This window comes from Pseudopodoces humilis, chromosome 7 (assembly GCF_049639895.1).
Source record: "Pseudopodoces humilis isolate 2021_Gansu_Grassland_sample_001 chromosome 7, ASM4963989v1, whole genome shotgun sequence".
NCBI lineage: Eukaryota > Metazoa > Chordata > Aves > Passeriformes > Paridae > Pseudopodoces > Pseudopodoces humilis.
In genome coordinates this window covers 38,169,240-38,187,632 of record NC_142206.1, presented here as the reverse complement: position 1 = coordinate 38,187,632, position 18,393 = coordinate 38,169,240, and the positions used below count along the sequence as shown (strand labels likewise).

Below are 18,393 nucleotides of genomic sequence, written 5' to 3'. Positions count from 1 at the left end.
ATCTACTTTCTATTTGCTTCATTCCTACACTTCTCCAAAAGTGTCATGTTGTTTGGAATGGCATTCATAATAAGAAATTTTAATCCATTTTAAATTAAGAATTTCTGGTTACTGTTGAATTCTTACAGAAGGTGACAACTGATTTGAAGAGATGAGTCCTTACTAAGTAATAGAAGGGAAAATACTAAAAAAAAAACTAAACTAAAAAAAGTTGCAAATTAAGAATAGAATGGGTAACCATTTATAATGTTTCAAAATTGTTTAGTTCTTTTTTCTTAAAAGCTTTCAAGGTCATTTGAAGACATGCTCCTGTAATACACACTCCTCTAGAAAATTGTCAGTAAGGAGTTGGTGATAATAAGGGATAGAAGAAGATTCTTCAAAGTTATTTTAAAAATTGTTTATTTATCACCATTTATAAATGTCAAGAGAGGATCTATCTGTCTATGTGTATACTTTTTTTCCCTTTCGTATTGAACTCATGTTTATGAAACTTGATTGTTGGCACAAAGTAGTCTTGTTAGTAAGTCTTAAGTTACACAACAAAATGCTAACTTGTAGTCTATCAAAAAGGTTAACTTAGTCTGAAAATTAATGAAAGGGAAATCATCACAGCTCATTCCAGATGAGAAGAAGGGAGGGATTGATTACTCTTTGTTTTGAGAATTGATACTTTCCTCAGGTAGCAGAAAAGAGCTGAGATAAGTTTGTGTAAATATTCTGAAATTACCACCATTTTTTTAATTAGCACACAACAACAGACATGCCTTCTTAAAACAGCACCAACTTACTAAGATTAGGTTTAGATTGCTATATCTATTGAATGCTAAAACCATATCATGAAAAGGTTATTAGTCTGAGTTAACCTAAAATTAGTAGTAGAGTAGGAAAAGAATACAGAACTGACTGGGCCTAGTGTCATAATGCATACAAAGTAGAAAATGGTTTTTCTACTTTGATACCTCTTCCCTCTTAAGCAAACAGTGCTGTCTGTAGAAAAAAAATGCCTTAAAGACTTCAAATAGACCACTTACTTGTACATGAGCAAGTCTGCATGCCTTACTTCTGCTATGTATAATCGTTTGTGCTCCAAACCAGTACCAAAGTGGTGTTTTAATCATAGGAAGATTAATGTGTGAATTAGTAAATCAATTTGCTCCTTCTGTAAATTAAGTTTTTGATTATAGTATGGTGGCCTGTTGGCCATTGTGTCTGAAACCAAGGTTAACAAGTTTTCTTCAGTTATTTAGAGTGTAATACACTTCTTAACTAATTTTCTCTCTCATGTCTTGCCTACCATGTGGCCCATGCTACTCTGAATCCTAGCCTTTTGTGAAGTGTGTCCAAAAATCCACTGTGCTAATAAAATTTGTATGTATGAATTTCTGTGACTGCACGGGCTCTTCATTTGGGGTTTGGGAAATTTTGGTATTTAGAATGATTGCAATTTCTGGTTTAGGTACTTAAGGACTGTTTGTTACATCCTGACTTCAGCAAATGTGGGATTGCTTTTTGCCATTTTATGTAAGTAAGCCATCCTGGATTATAAGATAATTTATTTATCTTCATTATTTAGAATGTGACAAGAAGAGGAAGCAGCCCTGGCAGCCTGGAAGTTCCTAAAGACCTTCCTGATATATTGAACAAGCAGAACCAAATGCGTCCTGTAGATGACCCAGGCGTGCCTTCCGAGTGGACGTCACCCGCCAGCGCGGGCAGCAGTGACCTCATCAGCTCAGACAGCCACTCTGACTCCTTCAGTGCCTTCCAGTACGACAGCCGCAAATTTGAAAGCAAGTATATTTTCCCAAAAGTAATAATATTTTTGATAAATGTATTGCATTAATCAAAAATTGCATTCCTTTGTTTCATTTGTTGTTTTTTTTTCTTCCCCCCAGATAAAGTTGTATGCCAGCAGTTTTCTGTAGAGAGAGATTATTTTGATTTTCCATTGAGATCGTGAGCAAGTTAATGGAGCAAGAAAAGTTCTTACAAGAGGCTATTGTTTTTTTCAGTATCCCAAAACAAAAGAGCACTGGAATGCTACTATGCAAAGAGGAGAACATAAATGAACAGAAGTTAGAAAGTAATATTGTCTCCTCTGTGGAGCGTATCCATCTGTTTTGCACAAAATATAAAAATTAAAGCTTATTTATTTTGGCAATCATTTTGATTGTTTTGAAAAAAAATAGGTAAAACTTAAGAAAAGGCTTCTGATATTTTTACAGTGATTTTTTTATGTAGCTATAGATTAATCAAGATATTAAGTGTAATATGGTAAAATTGGTGTGCTTTGTTTAATAACAGAATGCTTTTCATTCATTTTATTTATCCGTTACCACCCTTGTTTATCAGAAGGGGTCTATATGGCTGCTAGGAATTATGACATCATGTGTAATATAAGATAAAAATAATATTTATATAGTATAATTTTTGGAAGAAATTACAATTTTCATGTATGTCTTCATTATGCAAATAAGTCATGGCATTTAAACCTACATTTCAGCTTGACATTTTTTTTTGTTAGTGTTGAGGATAACATTTGTTGGAGTATCATTTGCTGTAATATTTTTAGTTTGAAGTTAGTTCTTTTACAACAAGCTTGAATATTTCTTCCAGCTTGTAAATTTTACAAATAAATTCCTTCATGTATGATTCCATTATTTTTGTGTTACTCAACTGTAAATGCACTTACAGCAACTAAGCAGATTACAGACATGCAACAAGAATGTCTTCTGCAGACATCAAATCATGGGTTTATGACAGGAAAGCAAATATTCAAAATAGTCAATACTTTCTGCTGTGGTATTTTATTTAAATTTTGCAGCAGTGTTCTAGTAGCATAGAAGATGCACATTCAAGGTTTCTGTTTAGTTTGGAGGTCCTGGGCCTCTGGGGTTTTTTCATATTAGTGGTATTTTTATGTTGTAAGTTAATACAACAATATTTCCTCGTACAGATTTCAGCTTTGGCACTGAGGCAGGGACACCAGCTTCTACTGACGTTGATGCAATTTCAGGACAGCAACAAAGTGCCGAGGAACAAGAAGTGGCCAGTCTAACTACACTCCACATAGATTCAGAAACAAGTAGTCTCAATCAGCAACCATTGTCTGCTGAAGCTGCAACTATTACTGGTAAAGTAGATTAAAAAAAAAAAGTATTTATTTCAGAAATCTTTCACTCATCCTGAAGAATGCAACTTCCAGCTTCTGCCAAGAATCTATATTCTGTTTAAAATTATTCTTTTATTTCAATTATTTTTGATTGCTATTGAAAAGTAATGTGTGAAACAACGTAAGTGGAAGAATGTAAGGAAGTTTTTGCTTTAGAAGGTTTTCACAGTGCTCATTCAAACCAGTGTATCACACTGAAGTACCTTGGCATTCCTTTATATGCATCCATCTTAATATCTCTTTATATTGTCTGTTTTCTAACTGAGAGGTTTTATTATGCAAAATGTTAGTTATTTGGCCATGTAACATCACTTTCCATTTGTATAACTGAAAAGTGATGCAGTTAACCAAAACTGAGTGGGGCTCCTGTCTGAAACGGAGAATGCTTTTCTATGAGGATGATCTGAAAGAATGGTCTTTTGCCAGACCATTTAATTTAATTTAATTTAATGAGAATTAAAGATGTCCATTTTCATACTTCATGTTCCATAGCTGTTATATGCTACCATTCCTCTTACAACCCTAGTTTTAACAAGTTGCAACAATTACATATATTTCTGTGAAAGCTTATACCTACATATTGTGTCTTGTTCTCTGTTAGAAATCAAGCACTGGATTTTCAGAGATATGGAAAGATACCTTTACTTCCTCTGCCATAATTTCCACTTATTAAAAGTGCCCTTCTGCTGAAAGAACCATGGCATTAGCTTTCATGGAGATTGTTGTTCAGCTTACTCCACAATGTTCATCTTGACTTGTGTTCTCTTTATTTTTCTCTTTTCTGTGTGCTTGTTGAAAGTCTTTGCTGTAGATCTGTTCTTTTTCTGTTTGTTCGTATGTTTTTCTGTTAAAAACTTCATTACTGTTTGGTATTTTTGTCCGAGTGTACACTATAATTGAATTGATAAGATTGCAATTAGTGACTAAGTTGTCCATTGAGAGAGTCTGTGGTTAACCCTTCTTGCTTGAAGCACTGTTTTAGAGAGGCAGCTCTTACGTGTCACATGCATTTAGCTGGGTTTCCTGATTAAACAATATTTACGAAATTGTTTTGTCTGTCTCTGACTGTTCCATGCACCCAACAGTATTTGAGCCTATTGTCTAATTTTTGCTAAATTGACATAGAAGAAAACAGAAGGATGTTATTTTCTTAGATGTTTTGTGAAAGATAGGCAGCTATCTAGTGAAAATTGCATGTATGCAGACTCTCATGATGGAAGCTGCAATGTGAATTTCACTATATTAGATGCCAGCAAATCAATGCAGAAACTCAGCCTCAAAACACATTCATAATAAGTGTTTAGTGGTTCTTCTGATCAGAAAACTACTCTTTCTAAATCTGAAGGGTTTTGGAAGAATAATTTCTTTTTGGTATATGGGCATTACATCATATTCTAAGTAAATGATAAAATTTGCTATTGATTACTGTTTACTAGTCCTAGAACAAGTTGTACCCATGGAAGTCTTAGAGTTGGATCCACATATCCTAGAGTATCTTTTAATGACAGACTCCTGTAGTTCTGCAAATTTTCCATAATTGTTTCTGTCCATTCTCTTCTATCATATGAAGATCTCTTTCCCTCCTTCCTCTGCTCCCTGCCTTCCCTGCCTGCTTTTTCTTTCCATCTCATTCACTTTCTTTCCCTCTCTATCTTGCTCTCTCTCAATTTCTCTCTTCCCCATCACTCTTTCTCTTTTTTTGAACTACATTCATCTCTCCCCAGCTAATCAGCAGAATGGAAATTAAGTAAGAAAATACTTCTTTGAACATCTTTGAAGGGTGTATTTTACTTTATCTCTGCAAGCATATGGGGAACTAGTGGTCAGTAGCCGGAATAGATTGTTACCAGTCGTATGAAACAAGTCTGTGTGTGAAGGAGTAGCATCCCTCTATCCTGCACAGAGGTGTTGATTTAAATTGATAGTAAAACCTTCATTGTCTAAGCCATTTAAAGGAAATAGAGAGCTTTGCAGTTTAACAACATAATGAAGATTGTTTACTGCAATTTCTATTCTGATAACAGTGATAACATTTTCTCTCAAGTTCTTTAAATAATTTGTTCTCTTTATTAGAAAGAACACTTCTCTCAAATGAGAAATGTTCTTCAATTATTCTCACAATAATTTGGGAAAATTGCTATTTAAAAGACTCACTTTTCAATTGCTGTCCTAAAGTTCACTTTATCACTAATACTGAACTTTAGACATAATATTTTTGTATGCCTGTTACATTTATTGAAGAATTAAAATTAATACGAATTCTTCCATTTTAACATGTGCTAATGTGTAGAAAAGTCTGTGGTGAATACTTGCTCTCTTTTCGTCCACCGTGTGACTGTTCTGGCTAAACCCAGCTATTTATAAGGATCTTTAGACAAATTCAGGATGTGAAACATAAGATAGTACATAAGTACAACTGCTTACTGCCTTTCCACAGATAACACAGTAGAGACCACATAATTGCCTAGAGAGGTTGCTCAGAGACTATCACAGAAAAATGCCTTTGTAGCACTGTCATTTAGACACTTGTGATTTCCTGTTTTAAAGGAAATAACACTCCTCTAACTATACAGAACTTTCCCATATGGATTTTCTCAGCTCAATCAGTAGAAAAACACCAAAGGTTATCAGTTACTGGTTTGAGTTTATATTTATAAATGAGCATGAACATCTACAATCCTGGAAAAGCATTTCTTCCAGGAAAATTTTTGTTTAAACATTTTGCTAGAGAGAAATTTAGGTGAGGTAATGTGATGAGAAATTTGGCTGGTTCAAAACACTGAAAGTGCTGCAAAACAAACCCGTTTTGAATTATTTGGACCTAAAATAGAGGTCTGCTAGTCCACCTACCTGTCTGATTTTGATGTTCATCTTTCAGCTTTTCTGCATGTACTTTGTTTTCTTTCAGAGCACCACTCACAGGAAGATCTTACGGTTTTATATCTTATCTTGGCTCAATTTGATACATAAAAGTGGCTCAGTTTTCTGTTAATGCTGTATTTAGACAACATTTCAATAGCTCAAGAGAATAGAAAAGACTTTTAAAGTAACTGTTAAAAATTGCATTTGCAGGGTCTGAAAGTGCTTCTCCAATCCAATCTGCTCTTGGATCTCGATCACAGACACCCTCTCCTGCCACTCTTCATGCAGATCATATTGAGCAGAAGGATCTGCAGCTGGATGAGAAGCTCCACCACTCTGTTTTACAGACGCCAGATGACCTAGGCAATATCTGGAATAGAAAATACAAACCCGTTCTTTCTTTCTTTCTTTCTTTCTTTCTTTCTTTCTTTCCTTCTTTCCTTCTTTCCTTCTTTCCTTCTTTCCTTCTTTCCTTCTTTCCTTCTTTCCTTCTTTCCTTCTTTCCTTCTTTCCTTCTTTCCTTCTTTCCTTCTTTCCTTCTTTCCTTCTTTCCTTCTTTCCTTCTTTCCTTCTTTCCTTCTTTCCTTCTTTCCTTCTTTCCTTCTTTCCTTCTTTCCTTCTTTCCTTCTTTCCTTCTTTCCTTCTTTCCTTCTTTCCTTCTTTCCTTCTTTCCTTCTTTCCTTCTTTCCTTCTTTCCTTCTTTCCTTTCTTCCTTTCTTCCTTTCTTCCTTTCTTCCTTCCTTTCTTCTTTCTTTCTTTCCTTCTTTCTAATACAACGTAGTGAAGTAGCTAGTATCACATGAGTTGTAAACAATCCTGTACAAAGCTATTTCATCTGCACTTCAAAAAAAATTTAATTACAGTGATTTCTTTTAAAAGCAGACAAAAACCTTTTGCATTTTAACCTGCATTTCATTGGAATTTTTAGCAGTGGATTAATAGTCCACATATTTATAATTGTTCTTTTAGCTGCTTAGAATTGTGGCAGCTTAATCTAGCATGTGGTCCTATAATGGACTATTTTATCATTGATGTACAAATAATATGACATAATTTCAGTAATCTTATCATTTCTCCTTGCAAGTTTGGTTCATTTCCCTTTCATATTTAAACCAATTTGTAATTATGTCAACTATCTTAGCTATCGAATTCTAAGATATGTTTTCTTTGTAAATACAACGTGAACATTTCTCTCACATTTGGTCTCACAGAAACAAAAGAGTGTCTGCTATGTATTTCAGAGCCATTTCTTGAAGTAGCCTAGTGAAAGATCATTCTGCTTTGTACTTTAAAATCTACAGCCTGGAAACCAGTAGTATCTCTACCACTGTGTGGCCCAGAAGTTCAAAAGAAGAAGCTATGTGATTAGGCTGAATTCAAATTTAATTTTGATTTGGTATGCTGGTGGGATACTCGAGATTTTCAGAAGATCCCAGCAAATTAAACACCTGAGGGGGTAGAAAGAAGATTCTGAATGCCTGCTGCTTTCAAACTGTCTCATTATCTAGGTTTTTGTGGCTGTTTAGGGAGTTAAGCATGACCTGAGTAGACTTGAGCCATCATAATCTATTGAAGGTTTCTTTATATGGACAGTCTAGATAAATCATCTTCTACCTAATAAAGTATGTTTATTAATATAGCACTGATGTGTGGAAAGAGCTAGGTGGGTGTTAGGACTGTGGTGCTAAGTTACTGAATGTTGCCTCTCCACTGATACAAATTTACTGTTTAAAGGACAATAGCTATAGACAAGTTTAGTAACACTTTTCTCTTTTACTTGCAATAACACGCTTTCTTAGTAAATTCTAAGAAAAATAGTCTTTATGTTTTATTAGGAAAAACGTGAAGTTGAAAGATAATTTTCTTTGAAAGCAGGCAGGTGGAGTTCTGGAGATTCATTGACTTCAAAGAATGTAAGAAAATACTTACAGAAGGAGTGGCCTTACTAGGTCCATCAGATTTGTATTAGAGCTCCAGCAGTGACCTTAAATGTTATTTTATGAAAGAATATAAGAAACAGGGCAATTCTTCCTTCTACAGAGTTTATAATAGACAAAGCTTAACATATATAGTGTTGAGGTGGCTGAATGGGTAAAAAATAGCTTATTCTGAAAGCCCAATCATTCTGCTTTAAGAAGACTGTGTATTTAATAGTCGTATCAGAACTTTTCCTTTTCTGGAGAGGTAGATCTCACTATACTTTCTTCTGTTACAGAAACTAGTGAATTCCCCTCAGAATGTTGCAGTGTGATGGCTGGGGGAACCCTTACAGGATGGCATGCAGATGTTGCTACAGTGATGTGGAGGAGGATGCTAGGAATTCTGGGAGATGTCAACAGCATCATGGATCCAGAGATTCATGCCCAGGTTTTTGATTATCTGTGTGAGCTGTGGCAGAATCTGGCCAAGGTAAAAGAACTGAACCTTTTCTCCAACCTGACGTGTTTGGGCAGGATTTTCAAGAAGAAAAAAACATTAGCTTATGTATTTCCCTTAAATAATTCTCTTTCTGTTTTGTTTTTAATAATTGTAGATAAGAGACAATCTTGGTATTTCAACAGATAACCTAACTTCACCATCTCCCCCAGTTTTAATTCCACCACTGAGAATTCTAACACCATGGCTCTTCAAGGTAAATTTGAACTCTAAGCTGTGAAACAGAAATAAAAGTTAACATAAGTGTAAAAGAGTTTTTAAAGTAATTTTTTTAATTTAAGAATATTAAATACTGTTTTAAAATTGTAGGCAACAATGCTGACTGATAAATACAAACAAGGAAAGCTACATGCTTATAAGCTTATTTGTAAGACAATGAAACGAAGACAAGATGTTTCTCCAAACAGGGATTTTTTAACTCATTTCTACAATATAATGCACTGTGGACTTCTTCATGTTGATCAAGTAAGTTAATTATAAAATTCAAGATAATGTAAATGTCATGACTGAAAATAAAATTCTTTTCTCAAAAATACTCAATGTACTTTCATCTGAGTAACTTAACTTTGTTTTTGAAATTAGTGCTGTGACTGATACTTTCTCTAAGAAGAAAACTTTGATAAATGATCCTCATGTTCTTGGTTGTATTCAGAAATGCTTTTTTTGTAGTCCATTTCAAGCAAATATGAGGGCAGAAAAGGTACTCTCTCATTTTTTAGTGATTGTATGTTACAGATTGAAGTATGCAAGAAAGAGAAGGAAGCAGATCTCTCTAAAGTCCACTGTTCTTCGTACTCCCTGATGCAACAGTTTAGCTAGTAAATTGAGCTCACTACATTCGAGGACTTTGTTTCTACAAGTATAGGAGCTAGCAAACTGAGATGTACTGAGCATGTCTAATCAGTGGGAGTAGACCTTTTTCATAGGTTTTGATAAGAAGTCTGAAAATACTGTATGACTTAAATATTTTTTAAAGGTTGGCAGAAGTGTAAAAAAGTTGGGTTTGTGAACTTTTTTGAGGAATGATTATGGGCATGGGAAGATCAAAGGTTCAAACAACCCAGTTTTCTTTAACAGGGAAGAATAGAGCTAGTCCAAAATTATTCCAGAGATGATTATGGATAGAACAGATCTCTAATTTCTGTTCTCTGACAACCATTAATGCTGCTTTTCTAGCTGGGTTGAAATCCTCCTATGATGTACTGCCATTTAGTCGGATATTACTACTAGTGGAGAATTATTCAAAGGAGATAAGGCAGGGGGTGGGGGTACCTATCTGTAGACTTGGAAAATTTTTTTATAATTAAAGTGTTTTATACATTTTCAAGTACTTTCAAAAAAATTTCATCATGTACAATGATTTTTGAAAGTGACTCACTAAGTCTACAAGAACATCATATGCTGTGCTGATTAACTACATACCAGAGATGTTACTGAACACTTTATTAGCTTTCTTTAAATTTTGGTTCCATATGGGTATATGTAAGAGGCTAATACCTTTTTTAAAGTTATAGTCAGGCAATACTTGCTAGAGAGAATCAAGCAGTTGTTAAAGCTGGTTATCTTACTACATCTCTTCTGTATCTTTTCAAATGAATGGTTAATCAGTTACAGAACTCTTAAAAGCTGACTGTAAATTAATATATGAACTATTTTCCAAGCTTAAATTGATCTATAATATACCAAGTTTACTTACTTTAATATGAGTATACTTAAGGAATTTATCTTTTTGTGCTACTCTTCTCTCACTAATGAGTGTCTTACTGGCCACAATGAGTTTTCTTTCTCACATTTTTACTTTACACCTTTGATAAATGCCTGCCTTTTTTCATTCATTTTTCGTCTTGATTCGTGTTGATACTCTTCCTTTTTTCCCTTTTCCTTCTGCGAGGATATTGTCAATACAATCATCAAGCACTGCTCTCCTCAGTTCTTTTCACTTGGTTTGCCTGGTGCTACCATGCTTATTATGGATTTCATTGTAGCAGCAGGAAGAGTGGCTGCTTCTTCTTTCCTCAATGTAAGTATTCATCAGTTAATTCTCATTTATGAGTGAGGAAGAATTTGAGAGAATACTGAGCAGTATATTTTTCCTTGACTAGGGTGTTAAATTGATCCCAGAATTCAATGTAGTGGTTATCAAATACAGATAATATTAGTGATTTATTCTAGAGTACTACACATGCCTCTCCAGAAAATATGTGAAGAATGCAAAAATTACTGTTGAAGCAAATTACTTATTTTGGAGATATAAAAATTGTGACTGACATTTTTCTGTGCTTGAAGATGTTTTAAGTAAATGTCTATTTTGACTGTGATGTCATTAAAAAATGTACTTATTCCTCCATATCTCTGCTATGGAATGACTTTTATGATCAGGCTTAAGGACTCAAATGTGCTAGTGTTTGCACTATTTGGATTTTTTTTCACATTTCTGATTTTGTTACACAGGCAAGTTCAGCCTTATATAGTAATACTGATGTGATTACCTAGTTGCTGTTGGTCATGCATATTATACTCTCTCAAATCCCCCATAGTCTCCTCCAGCTGTCTGTGAATTTTGACTGTTTCTCCCATCAATCCTTCTCTAACCAGTTATGAAGTGCAGCCTCCCTCCAGGTACTATCTGAAGCCTCTGTCAGCCTTCTACACTGTAGCCTTTCCTGTTCAGTGATGCCTCAGTAGTTTTTCACATCCTGGTCAATTAGCAGAACTTAAGGCCTGAGCCCAGTTGGCAGCTCAGTCATTTGTAGTCCTAACAATGCTTCTGCCTCCTTTTGACTGTCTTGGAAAATGAGAGCAGGGGTGTGCATGGGTAACAATCCAAAGAGCTGCGGTCTCTGTTTACTCAACTCTGCAGGAACTCAGAATTTCCAGGAGAAAGCAAATAGCTGTATACAATTTCAGCCATCCTTCTTGTTTAAGAAATGTCAGCTTCCTGATTGCAGTAAGAATATATATTTCTCCCTACCTTTTTTTTTTCAGGCACCAAGAGTTGAAGCCCAGGTTCTTTTAGGATCTCTAGTCTGTTTTCCCAATTTATATCGTGAACTACCAGCTCTTCACCCAAATATTCCTGACATTGCTGTGTCTCAGTTTACAGATGTTAAGGTAGGAATTTTAACAATATTTGGCTAGTATTCTGTTACCAAATATATGTTTAATATTGTGCTTTTGCAGAAAATACTAAGATTTTAAGATCCTAAAATTTTTCAAAAGTAATTTCAAATAGATCATAAGATTCAAGTTCCCATAAAGTCTTGTCAAACTTTATACTTCTAAATATACATTATAACTGCTATTTACTTAATGATAAAGTATTTTCTTATGTTTGTAGAAGGAAATGATACATTATCTTACCCTTTCAAGCCTCCTCTCACTAGGGCTACTTGCAGGTATCACAGATTTAATTAGCTGAGAAAAGATCATTGCGAGGTTTAAGATTCATTATTTAATTTATTAAGACAATTTTATTTATTTCACAACTGAGAAAAAAATATGCCTGTGTTCCATGGGGCCTTAGAAAATTTCTGTACAGCAAGGTGTTCTGTGCAGCAGTGTGTTCTTTTTTCAAAAGGCAAATATTCAGTCCTTACCTTGTCTATCATAACATAGATGGTGTGATGGTGTACTGAAACTGTACAGAGCTCAGTTTGTGTGTCTAAGAAAGGCTCCCCATAAGTTTTCAAAACTGTCTCAGTTTAGGGAGAAATCATGATTTGAGAGCTGCCTTGCTCCTCTTTGGAGACTGATTTTGAATTCCTTCTTTCTCATTTCTGTTGTAGAATGGCTGTTTACTTGAATTATGTTAAGGGTAGCCTACAGCTTTAGGGACATTTCACTGTAGTTGAGTCAATTCTTGACAGCATTCTTAAGACACTGTAAGCACTTACTCTGCAACTAGTTGAGAATACTTTTTAAATCAGTTATTTTTTTTAAATGCTTGTTTAAACCTCAAAGTAAAAGATTATTTCTGTCATACCCTTCAGCACTACTCAAGATAGCTTCAGGGAGTCCTTTACTGTTTCTTTTTTTACCCTTGATATTTTTTGGAAATGTTTTGACAAGAATTGGGTAAATGGCTCATCTGCAGAAATTAGGACAGTAACATGTAGGATATTCTTGGGGTGGCACAGTAACAAGTATCTGGGACAGGCTAGACATTTGGAGTGATGATAAGCAAACAATTCATCTGACCACAACATAGAGACTCAGCTAAGCAATATGCCTGTGTGCACTATAATAATATTTTGATGCTTTCTGTGATGGAGTTATGTGTAAATTAGTGAGTATTTCCTCTTTATTTTAGGAACTCATAATTAAAACTGTGTTAAGTTCAGCAAGAGAGGAACCGTCTGGTCCTGCACGGTAGGTCATACAAAAAGAGCTTCTACATTAATAGATTCTTTTCTTTATTAGACTGTTTTGAGGTGAATATATTAGAGAGCTTAAAGTAAAGGTTTATTGCATTTTATTAATGATTTTCTTCAACACTGTCAAAACTGTGGTCCATGATGTGAATTTGAAATTGTTTGTAATGAAGATATTAAATGAACAAACTGGGCTGGTCTAGTCCAGTATTCTTTCTAGGATAGTGGCTGATAGGAAAGGGTGTTGTAAATAAGGGTAAGAGAATAAGCTTTTGCAGCCTACCCTGATGCTCAGCTCAGGGATTTTTTGGGCTAGAGAGTCATTTTTCTACTCCGATTAGGACAAGATTATTTATGAGGGAGGAATAGTTATTTTTTATTAGATCACATTATCTAATTTGAAAAACAGAAACAAACCAGTGTACATGAGTCCTTCTTTATGGTACAAGAAGCAGAAAAAATTGAGTTAAGAATTAAACTAGGAATGGTTACTCTGATGCTTAAACCTAAGCATCTTCATCAAATAAACTATTTCAGAGAGAATAGTTACCAGTTTAGTGTTTCTTAATTTGCTTAGGATTTTGTTCCTCCGTACCCATCTTCAGAAGCATTCAGGTAGACAGTCCTGTGTATGGGATTGGAACAAGAATCTCTGATGCCTACCAAGGAAGAGCACATTTGTGTGCCTTATTTGGAAAGAGTGAATATATGTTTCCAACTAATATATTGTCACTTAAACATACTAGAACTACATACCTGAAAAACTACAAACCTGGACAGATCAGTGTATTGAACCTTTAAACGTTTTGTTGGAAAATCAAGAGCAGTTTTCAGCAGCCCACTTACCCTTCTTCACTTGAGCTGATAATATTTCTCAACACAGGAAAAGGAGGGAATATTCTGAGATCACATTAATTTAAATTTTCATGTTACAAAATTGCTTTCTGAAAGGCATAACGCACTCCATTATTCAGTTTTTCTTTCTGTGACAAGCTACAAAATAGGGTGGTTTTGCACTATAATGTACAATTAATTCTTGTATGTATTTTTGCTGTCTGTAAGCATTTTTGTGATTCTATGTAGCCTTACAATCCTTTTCGTACAGCACAGGCTTCATAGTCACCTTTGTTTCTTTCCTAGTCTACAATTTTTTCTTCCCAGATGTCATGCATTGCAGGTCACATGATCAGCTTTCTTCTTGTTGATTTTGGATTGCTCTCCAATTTTATCCAGGATTTTGAATTCTGAAGTTGTTTCCAAAAGGTGTAGACTGTGTTCCTGAGGAAAACAGCTAATGGCTCAGAGATTGCTTAAGCTAGCTCCTGAACATCATCCATCTGCTTATTTGAACACATATATCTAAATACTGTTTACCTTTACACTTCTTTTCTATTTCCTTATTTTAAATGAAGAAACAAAAGTTGATGTATTAATCACAATATATATATTGTCTCTAGGATTCATTTACCCCTCTTCTTCGTCCTTGTTTATTGTTCATCTAAAACAATGTGAATGTCTGTGAGAGAGTAACATTCCCCTCATCTCTGTGTCTGAGAAGCTCTAAATATGAGCAACCTCTTGTGTTGGGAAGGAGGAAACTCCTACCCCAGTTTCTGCTTTGTCTTAAGAAAATACAAGAATTTTCCCTATGTTGATTTCAGGTTATATTTTTGATTAAAACACACATAGAAATGCAGGAGTATTGATGTCTTTCGGATTTCTCAGTTGCTCAGATGGGTGCTTCCTCTGCCCTTTCCTCTGCCTTCACCAACATACTTTGGATTTCTTGCTAATTTTTAAATAAGTTACAGCGCTATAAAGGGTTTTGTGGAGTTGTTTTGGAAATATTAAAAACATATTTGTTGTTATATGTCTTTAGCAAAACAATGAATCATAAAAATTACACATTCCTGGAGAATGTTTCTCAACAACTTGTCCTCTAACATTGTTTTACAGATGTGTTGCTCTTTGCAGCCTTGGTATTTGGATCTGTGAAGAGCTAGTCCATGAATCACATCATCCTCAGATCAAGGAAGCATTGAATGTGATTTGTGTTTCTTTAAAGGTGAGAGAACTAAATTTTTGCAATGTATATTGCCTTTATGTGTAAAGATACTTAGCATTTTCAAAATCATAATGATACTTTAACGTCCTTACTTCACAGTCTCATTTGCCGTCCTTACAAAAGAGAGAACTCAGTTTAATGTGTGGGTCTCTGAAATGTCAAAAGCTCTTTACCTTTCTTTAAGTTTGGAGAGAATGGTGTGCTGGGGGATAAGACAGTGAATCTCTATTTTAATATATGTCACTAGCCACTCTTACAGTATTCTCAGAACATTCTGTGTGTGTTCACTTCTGAGTCTGAGTCATTGAATTGTGCAATATTGTTTCTTAGCCCTGGCTAGATATTTAGTGAGAAATGCAGAGTACTTGCACTGTATGCATGAAAGCACTGAGAATGTTTAATTTGCTGTGGTAAAGTCCTTTCCTCTGCTTTTTCCAGTAGCTGCATATTTTTTGTCTTTTTTCCTTGATGAGTGTTTTTGTTTCCCTACTATTTTAAATCTTTCTGCATTTGTTCTAATTTTATAGAATCATTAGAATATTAGTAAAAACATCTTGTTTTTAAGCGGTTTTCAAATTTGCATGTTTCTGAGCAATAGTTTCCACTTTTTAAATGTTTTCCAGTTTATCTTCAGAACATTTCTATGTGCTTTTCTTTGCATCAAAATTCTATGAATAGTCTAGTCTTCCTGTATATACAGATTAATAAAAATTGCAGTGTACACCTGTTACATATGACTTCTGTCGGATGTTGGGGATTATTATTTTCTTTTAAGCAATGAGAATCTGAAAAATATCTTAGCAGATCAGCTGCTCACATCTTGTGAAGCAGGATTTGGGTCTCTGTATAAGGTAGCTGCAGGGCTTTTAGTATTAGACTCTAAATTGCAATTTCCTGTTTTGCAAAATCACGTTCATTCTTTTCAGCTCCCTCTTCCAGGGTTATCCCCTTGGTTTTTAATAATGCTTAACTTTGGCATTTTATCAAGTTCCTGTGCAAGTTTGGTATAAGGCAAATGATGTTTTTATCTTGTTGCTTCAATTTATCAATATTTGAACTATTTTTAGTCCTGAAATTCGGTCATTTATGTTCTTTTTCTCTGGCGTATTTATTAAACCAATTATTTGTATCTCATTTATATTAAACATAAATTACTTTTTGAATGAGAAAACAAAGATCTTTATATTTCTACTTTGCTTTGCTTTGTGTTGGCAAAATCATCCAGTGCATGTGGTCTTTTTTTCCAGTTCTGAGCAACGGTATACACTCACAATTGAGTTAATAATGAAATGAAAAGTTCATTAATGTGTCATGGGAGAAATAAATTAGCTCTAATTTGTTACGTAAGCAATCTCCTGGCTACCAAGTAGTCAGAGGTTTGAACTCCTAGAATGGATTATTTTCTTATTTTCAGGAGAAATGAATGGGTAGGGAGCTATAGTCTTAGTCCAACTTATTGAGAAGTTCAGTTGAACAAGTAACATTGAATGGAAACATTAGCAGCAATTACATGCTTATTTTTGAAATCCCAGAAGCATATTTAGAGCTGCAGTTCAGCAGCTCGCTTTGGATATACCTAGTGCTTCTCCTAGCTGTGTGGCAGTGCTGCTCTTTCTGAATTAACCTCTGCTGGAGCTTGAGCACAAAGGATCCTAACCAGCCATCCAGACCTATGATTTTATTCTGCTTCTCTCAAAAATGCTGCAGATACATCACAAAATCATGTTGTACAGACTTAGTTGAATCAGTGCTAAACAATAGATTATTTTCAGGTATGGACAAGATTAAATTTCTGATATAACATCCAGAAAGGATAGACCCTTACAAAGATGAACCTTATGGTAAAACTACCTTCCCAAGAAAAATCCTGAGAAAAACAGGCTGGGAAACAGGCAGAGTGCCAGTTCATTGCCATCTCTTTATTTCCCCTATCAAGTAACTTCTTAAAAATTATGTCCACTAAATAGAAAAGTGGTGAATCCTTATGCTTTATAACACAAGACATTTTCCAGAGACAAAGTATGGCAGGGGGAATGTTTATGGAATCATACAGGTGTTTCCATGCCACCTCTGAAGGCTCTGGTAAAAGAAGTCAGAACCAAATTACTGACTTGAAAGGGATAAATAGTTTCATTATCTGAGATGTAGTCAGTGAGGCTACTTGAGTTCAGGAAAATGTCCTTCCAGAACCCACAGCTCTCGTAATTGTCTGTTCTAAGGAGTGTTTGTCATGGTTTAAGCCCAACTGGAAATTAAGCACCATGCAGCCACTCGCTCAATCTCCCTTCTTCCCACCCACTGCAGTGGAATGGCGAGAAGAATCAAGGCAAAACTTGCATGTTGGGATGAGAACAGTTTAAAAATCCAAAGCAAAGTAAAACAGCATAATAATAGTAAATGATAATAATGATAATAAAAAGAGAAGGGAAAAAACCCCCAAGTGATGCACAAAACATTTCCTCACCACCCACTGACCAATATCATATTCCCAACCCAGACTGAGCCCCTTTCCAGATAATCCCCCCAGTTTATATACTGGGCATGATGTCCTGTGGTGTGGAATATCCCTTTGTCAGTTGGGGTCATCCATCCCAGCCATGCTCCCACACAGTTTCTTTTGCTCACCTTCTCACAGGCATAGCATGAGACAAGAAGAAAAAAATAAAAATCCTTGACTTCTGATGAACAGAACTTAGCAAAAAACAAAACATCAGTGTGTCATCAACACCATTCTCATTCCAAATCCAAAACACAGCACTGCAACAGCTACTGAGAGGAAATTAACTCTACCCTAGCGACAGCATTCTTTTGAAATGTGATATATTGACTGTGCTAGGGCAGCTTTCTGAAGCAGATGAAGGATTTTATCTATTTCGGCCAACCCCCATATTCTTGATCAAAACTTCCTCCCTGATGCTTTTCCCATGAATGAAAAAAAATTAAATGTGCAAGATTAGATTTTAAATTTATTCATATTAATTATTTTATACACTTTATCCTTTATGTGAAATTTTGTCTCTGCTTACTTTTGTTCCTTTATGAAATTAAAAAAAAAAAAATTCTCTTAAACTAGAGGAAAAAAGGAGGTTAACTGATTTGTGTAAACCAGCCTCAAAAAATTATTCAATCCTCTTCATTTTAGAACCCCTTTAGAAAAAGAACCATTAAAAATTTAATAATTTAAGAACAGAAATGCTTTCTGTTTTTTAGTAGTAAATGGCAAATTATTCAGTGACTCTGAAAAGTCTCCAGGTCTTTTTCTCAAGTAATTTTTTCTTACTTTCAGTGATCTGGATACACTGTATTAAGCTACCCCAGTTTGTCCACTCCATTTTTCTTCTCCAGTGATTTTGGGGTTTTTCTGCAAGTTTGTTATGATGTTTTGAGCAATCTGGATTTCATCTCAAGTTCTGTAAACAAATTGTTATACTTTCAGTCATTTTTCTGGTTTTTTTGGTTGCTGCTTAAGCTTGAGTTTTAGAATC

General features: G+C 34.8%; 1 protein-coding gene across 16 annotated transcripts in view; it reads left to right on the top strand.

The window, feature by feature from the left end:
• Nucleotides 1-18,393, top strand: part of RALGAPA1 (Ral GTPase activating protein catalytic subunit alpha 1) — a 132,941-nt gene that overhangs the window by 50,934 nt on the left and 63,614 nt on the right. For all 16 annotated transcript variants that reach the window (XR_001331301.2, XM_005520288.3, XM_088057820.1 and 13 more), the window contains 10 exons: nucleotides 1,577-1,793; nucleotides 2,960-3,136; nucleotides 6,248-6,400; nucleotides 8,253-8,446; nucleotides 8,571-8,669; nucleotides 8,783-8,938; nucleotides 10,365-10,493; nucleotides 11,459-11,584; nucleotides 12,783-12,841; nucleotides 14,800-14,908. Coding sequence is in view for 15 of the 16 variants with exons in the window: in XM_005520288.3 (XP_005520345.1) it covers nucleotides 1,577-1,793; nucleotides 2,960-3,136; nucleotides 6,248-6,400; nucleotides 8,253-8,446; nucleotides 8,571-8,669; nucleotides 8,783-8,938; nucleotides 10,365-10,493; nucleotides 11,459-11,584; nucleotides 12,783-12,841; nucleotides 14,800-14,908 (1,419 nt within the window). In the remaining variant the exon portion in view is untranslated. The remainder of the gene's footprint in view (nucleotides 1-1,576; nucleotides 1,794-2,959; nucleotides 3,137-6,247; nucleotides 6,401-8,252; nucleotides 8,447-8,570; nucleotides 8,670-8,782; nucleotides 8,939-10,364; nucleotides 10,494-11,458; nucleotides 11,585-12,782; nucleotides 12,842-14,799; nucleotides 14,909-18,393) is intronic.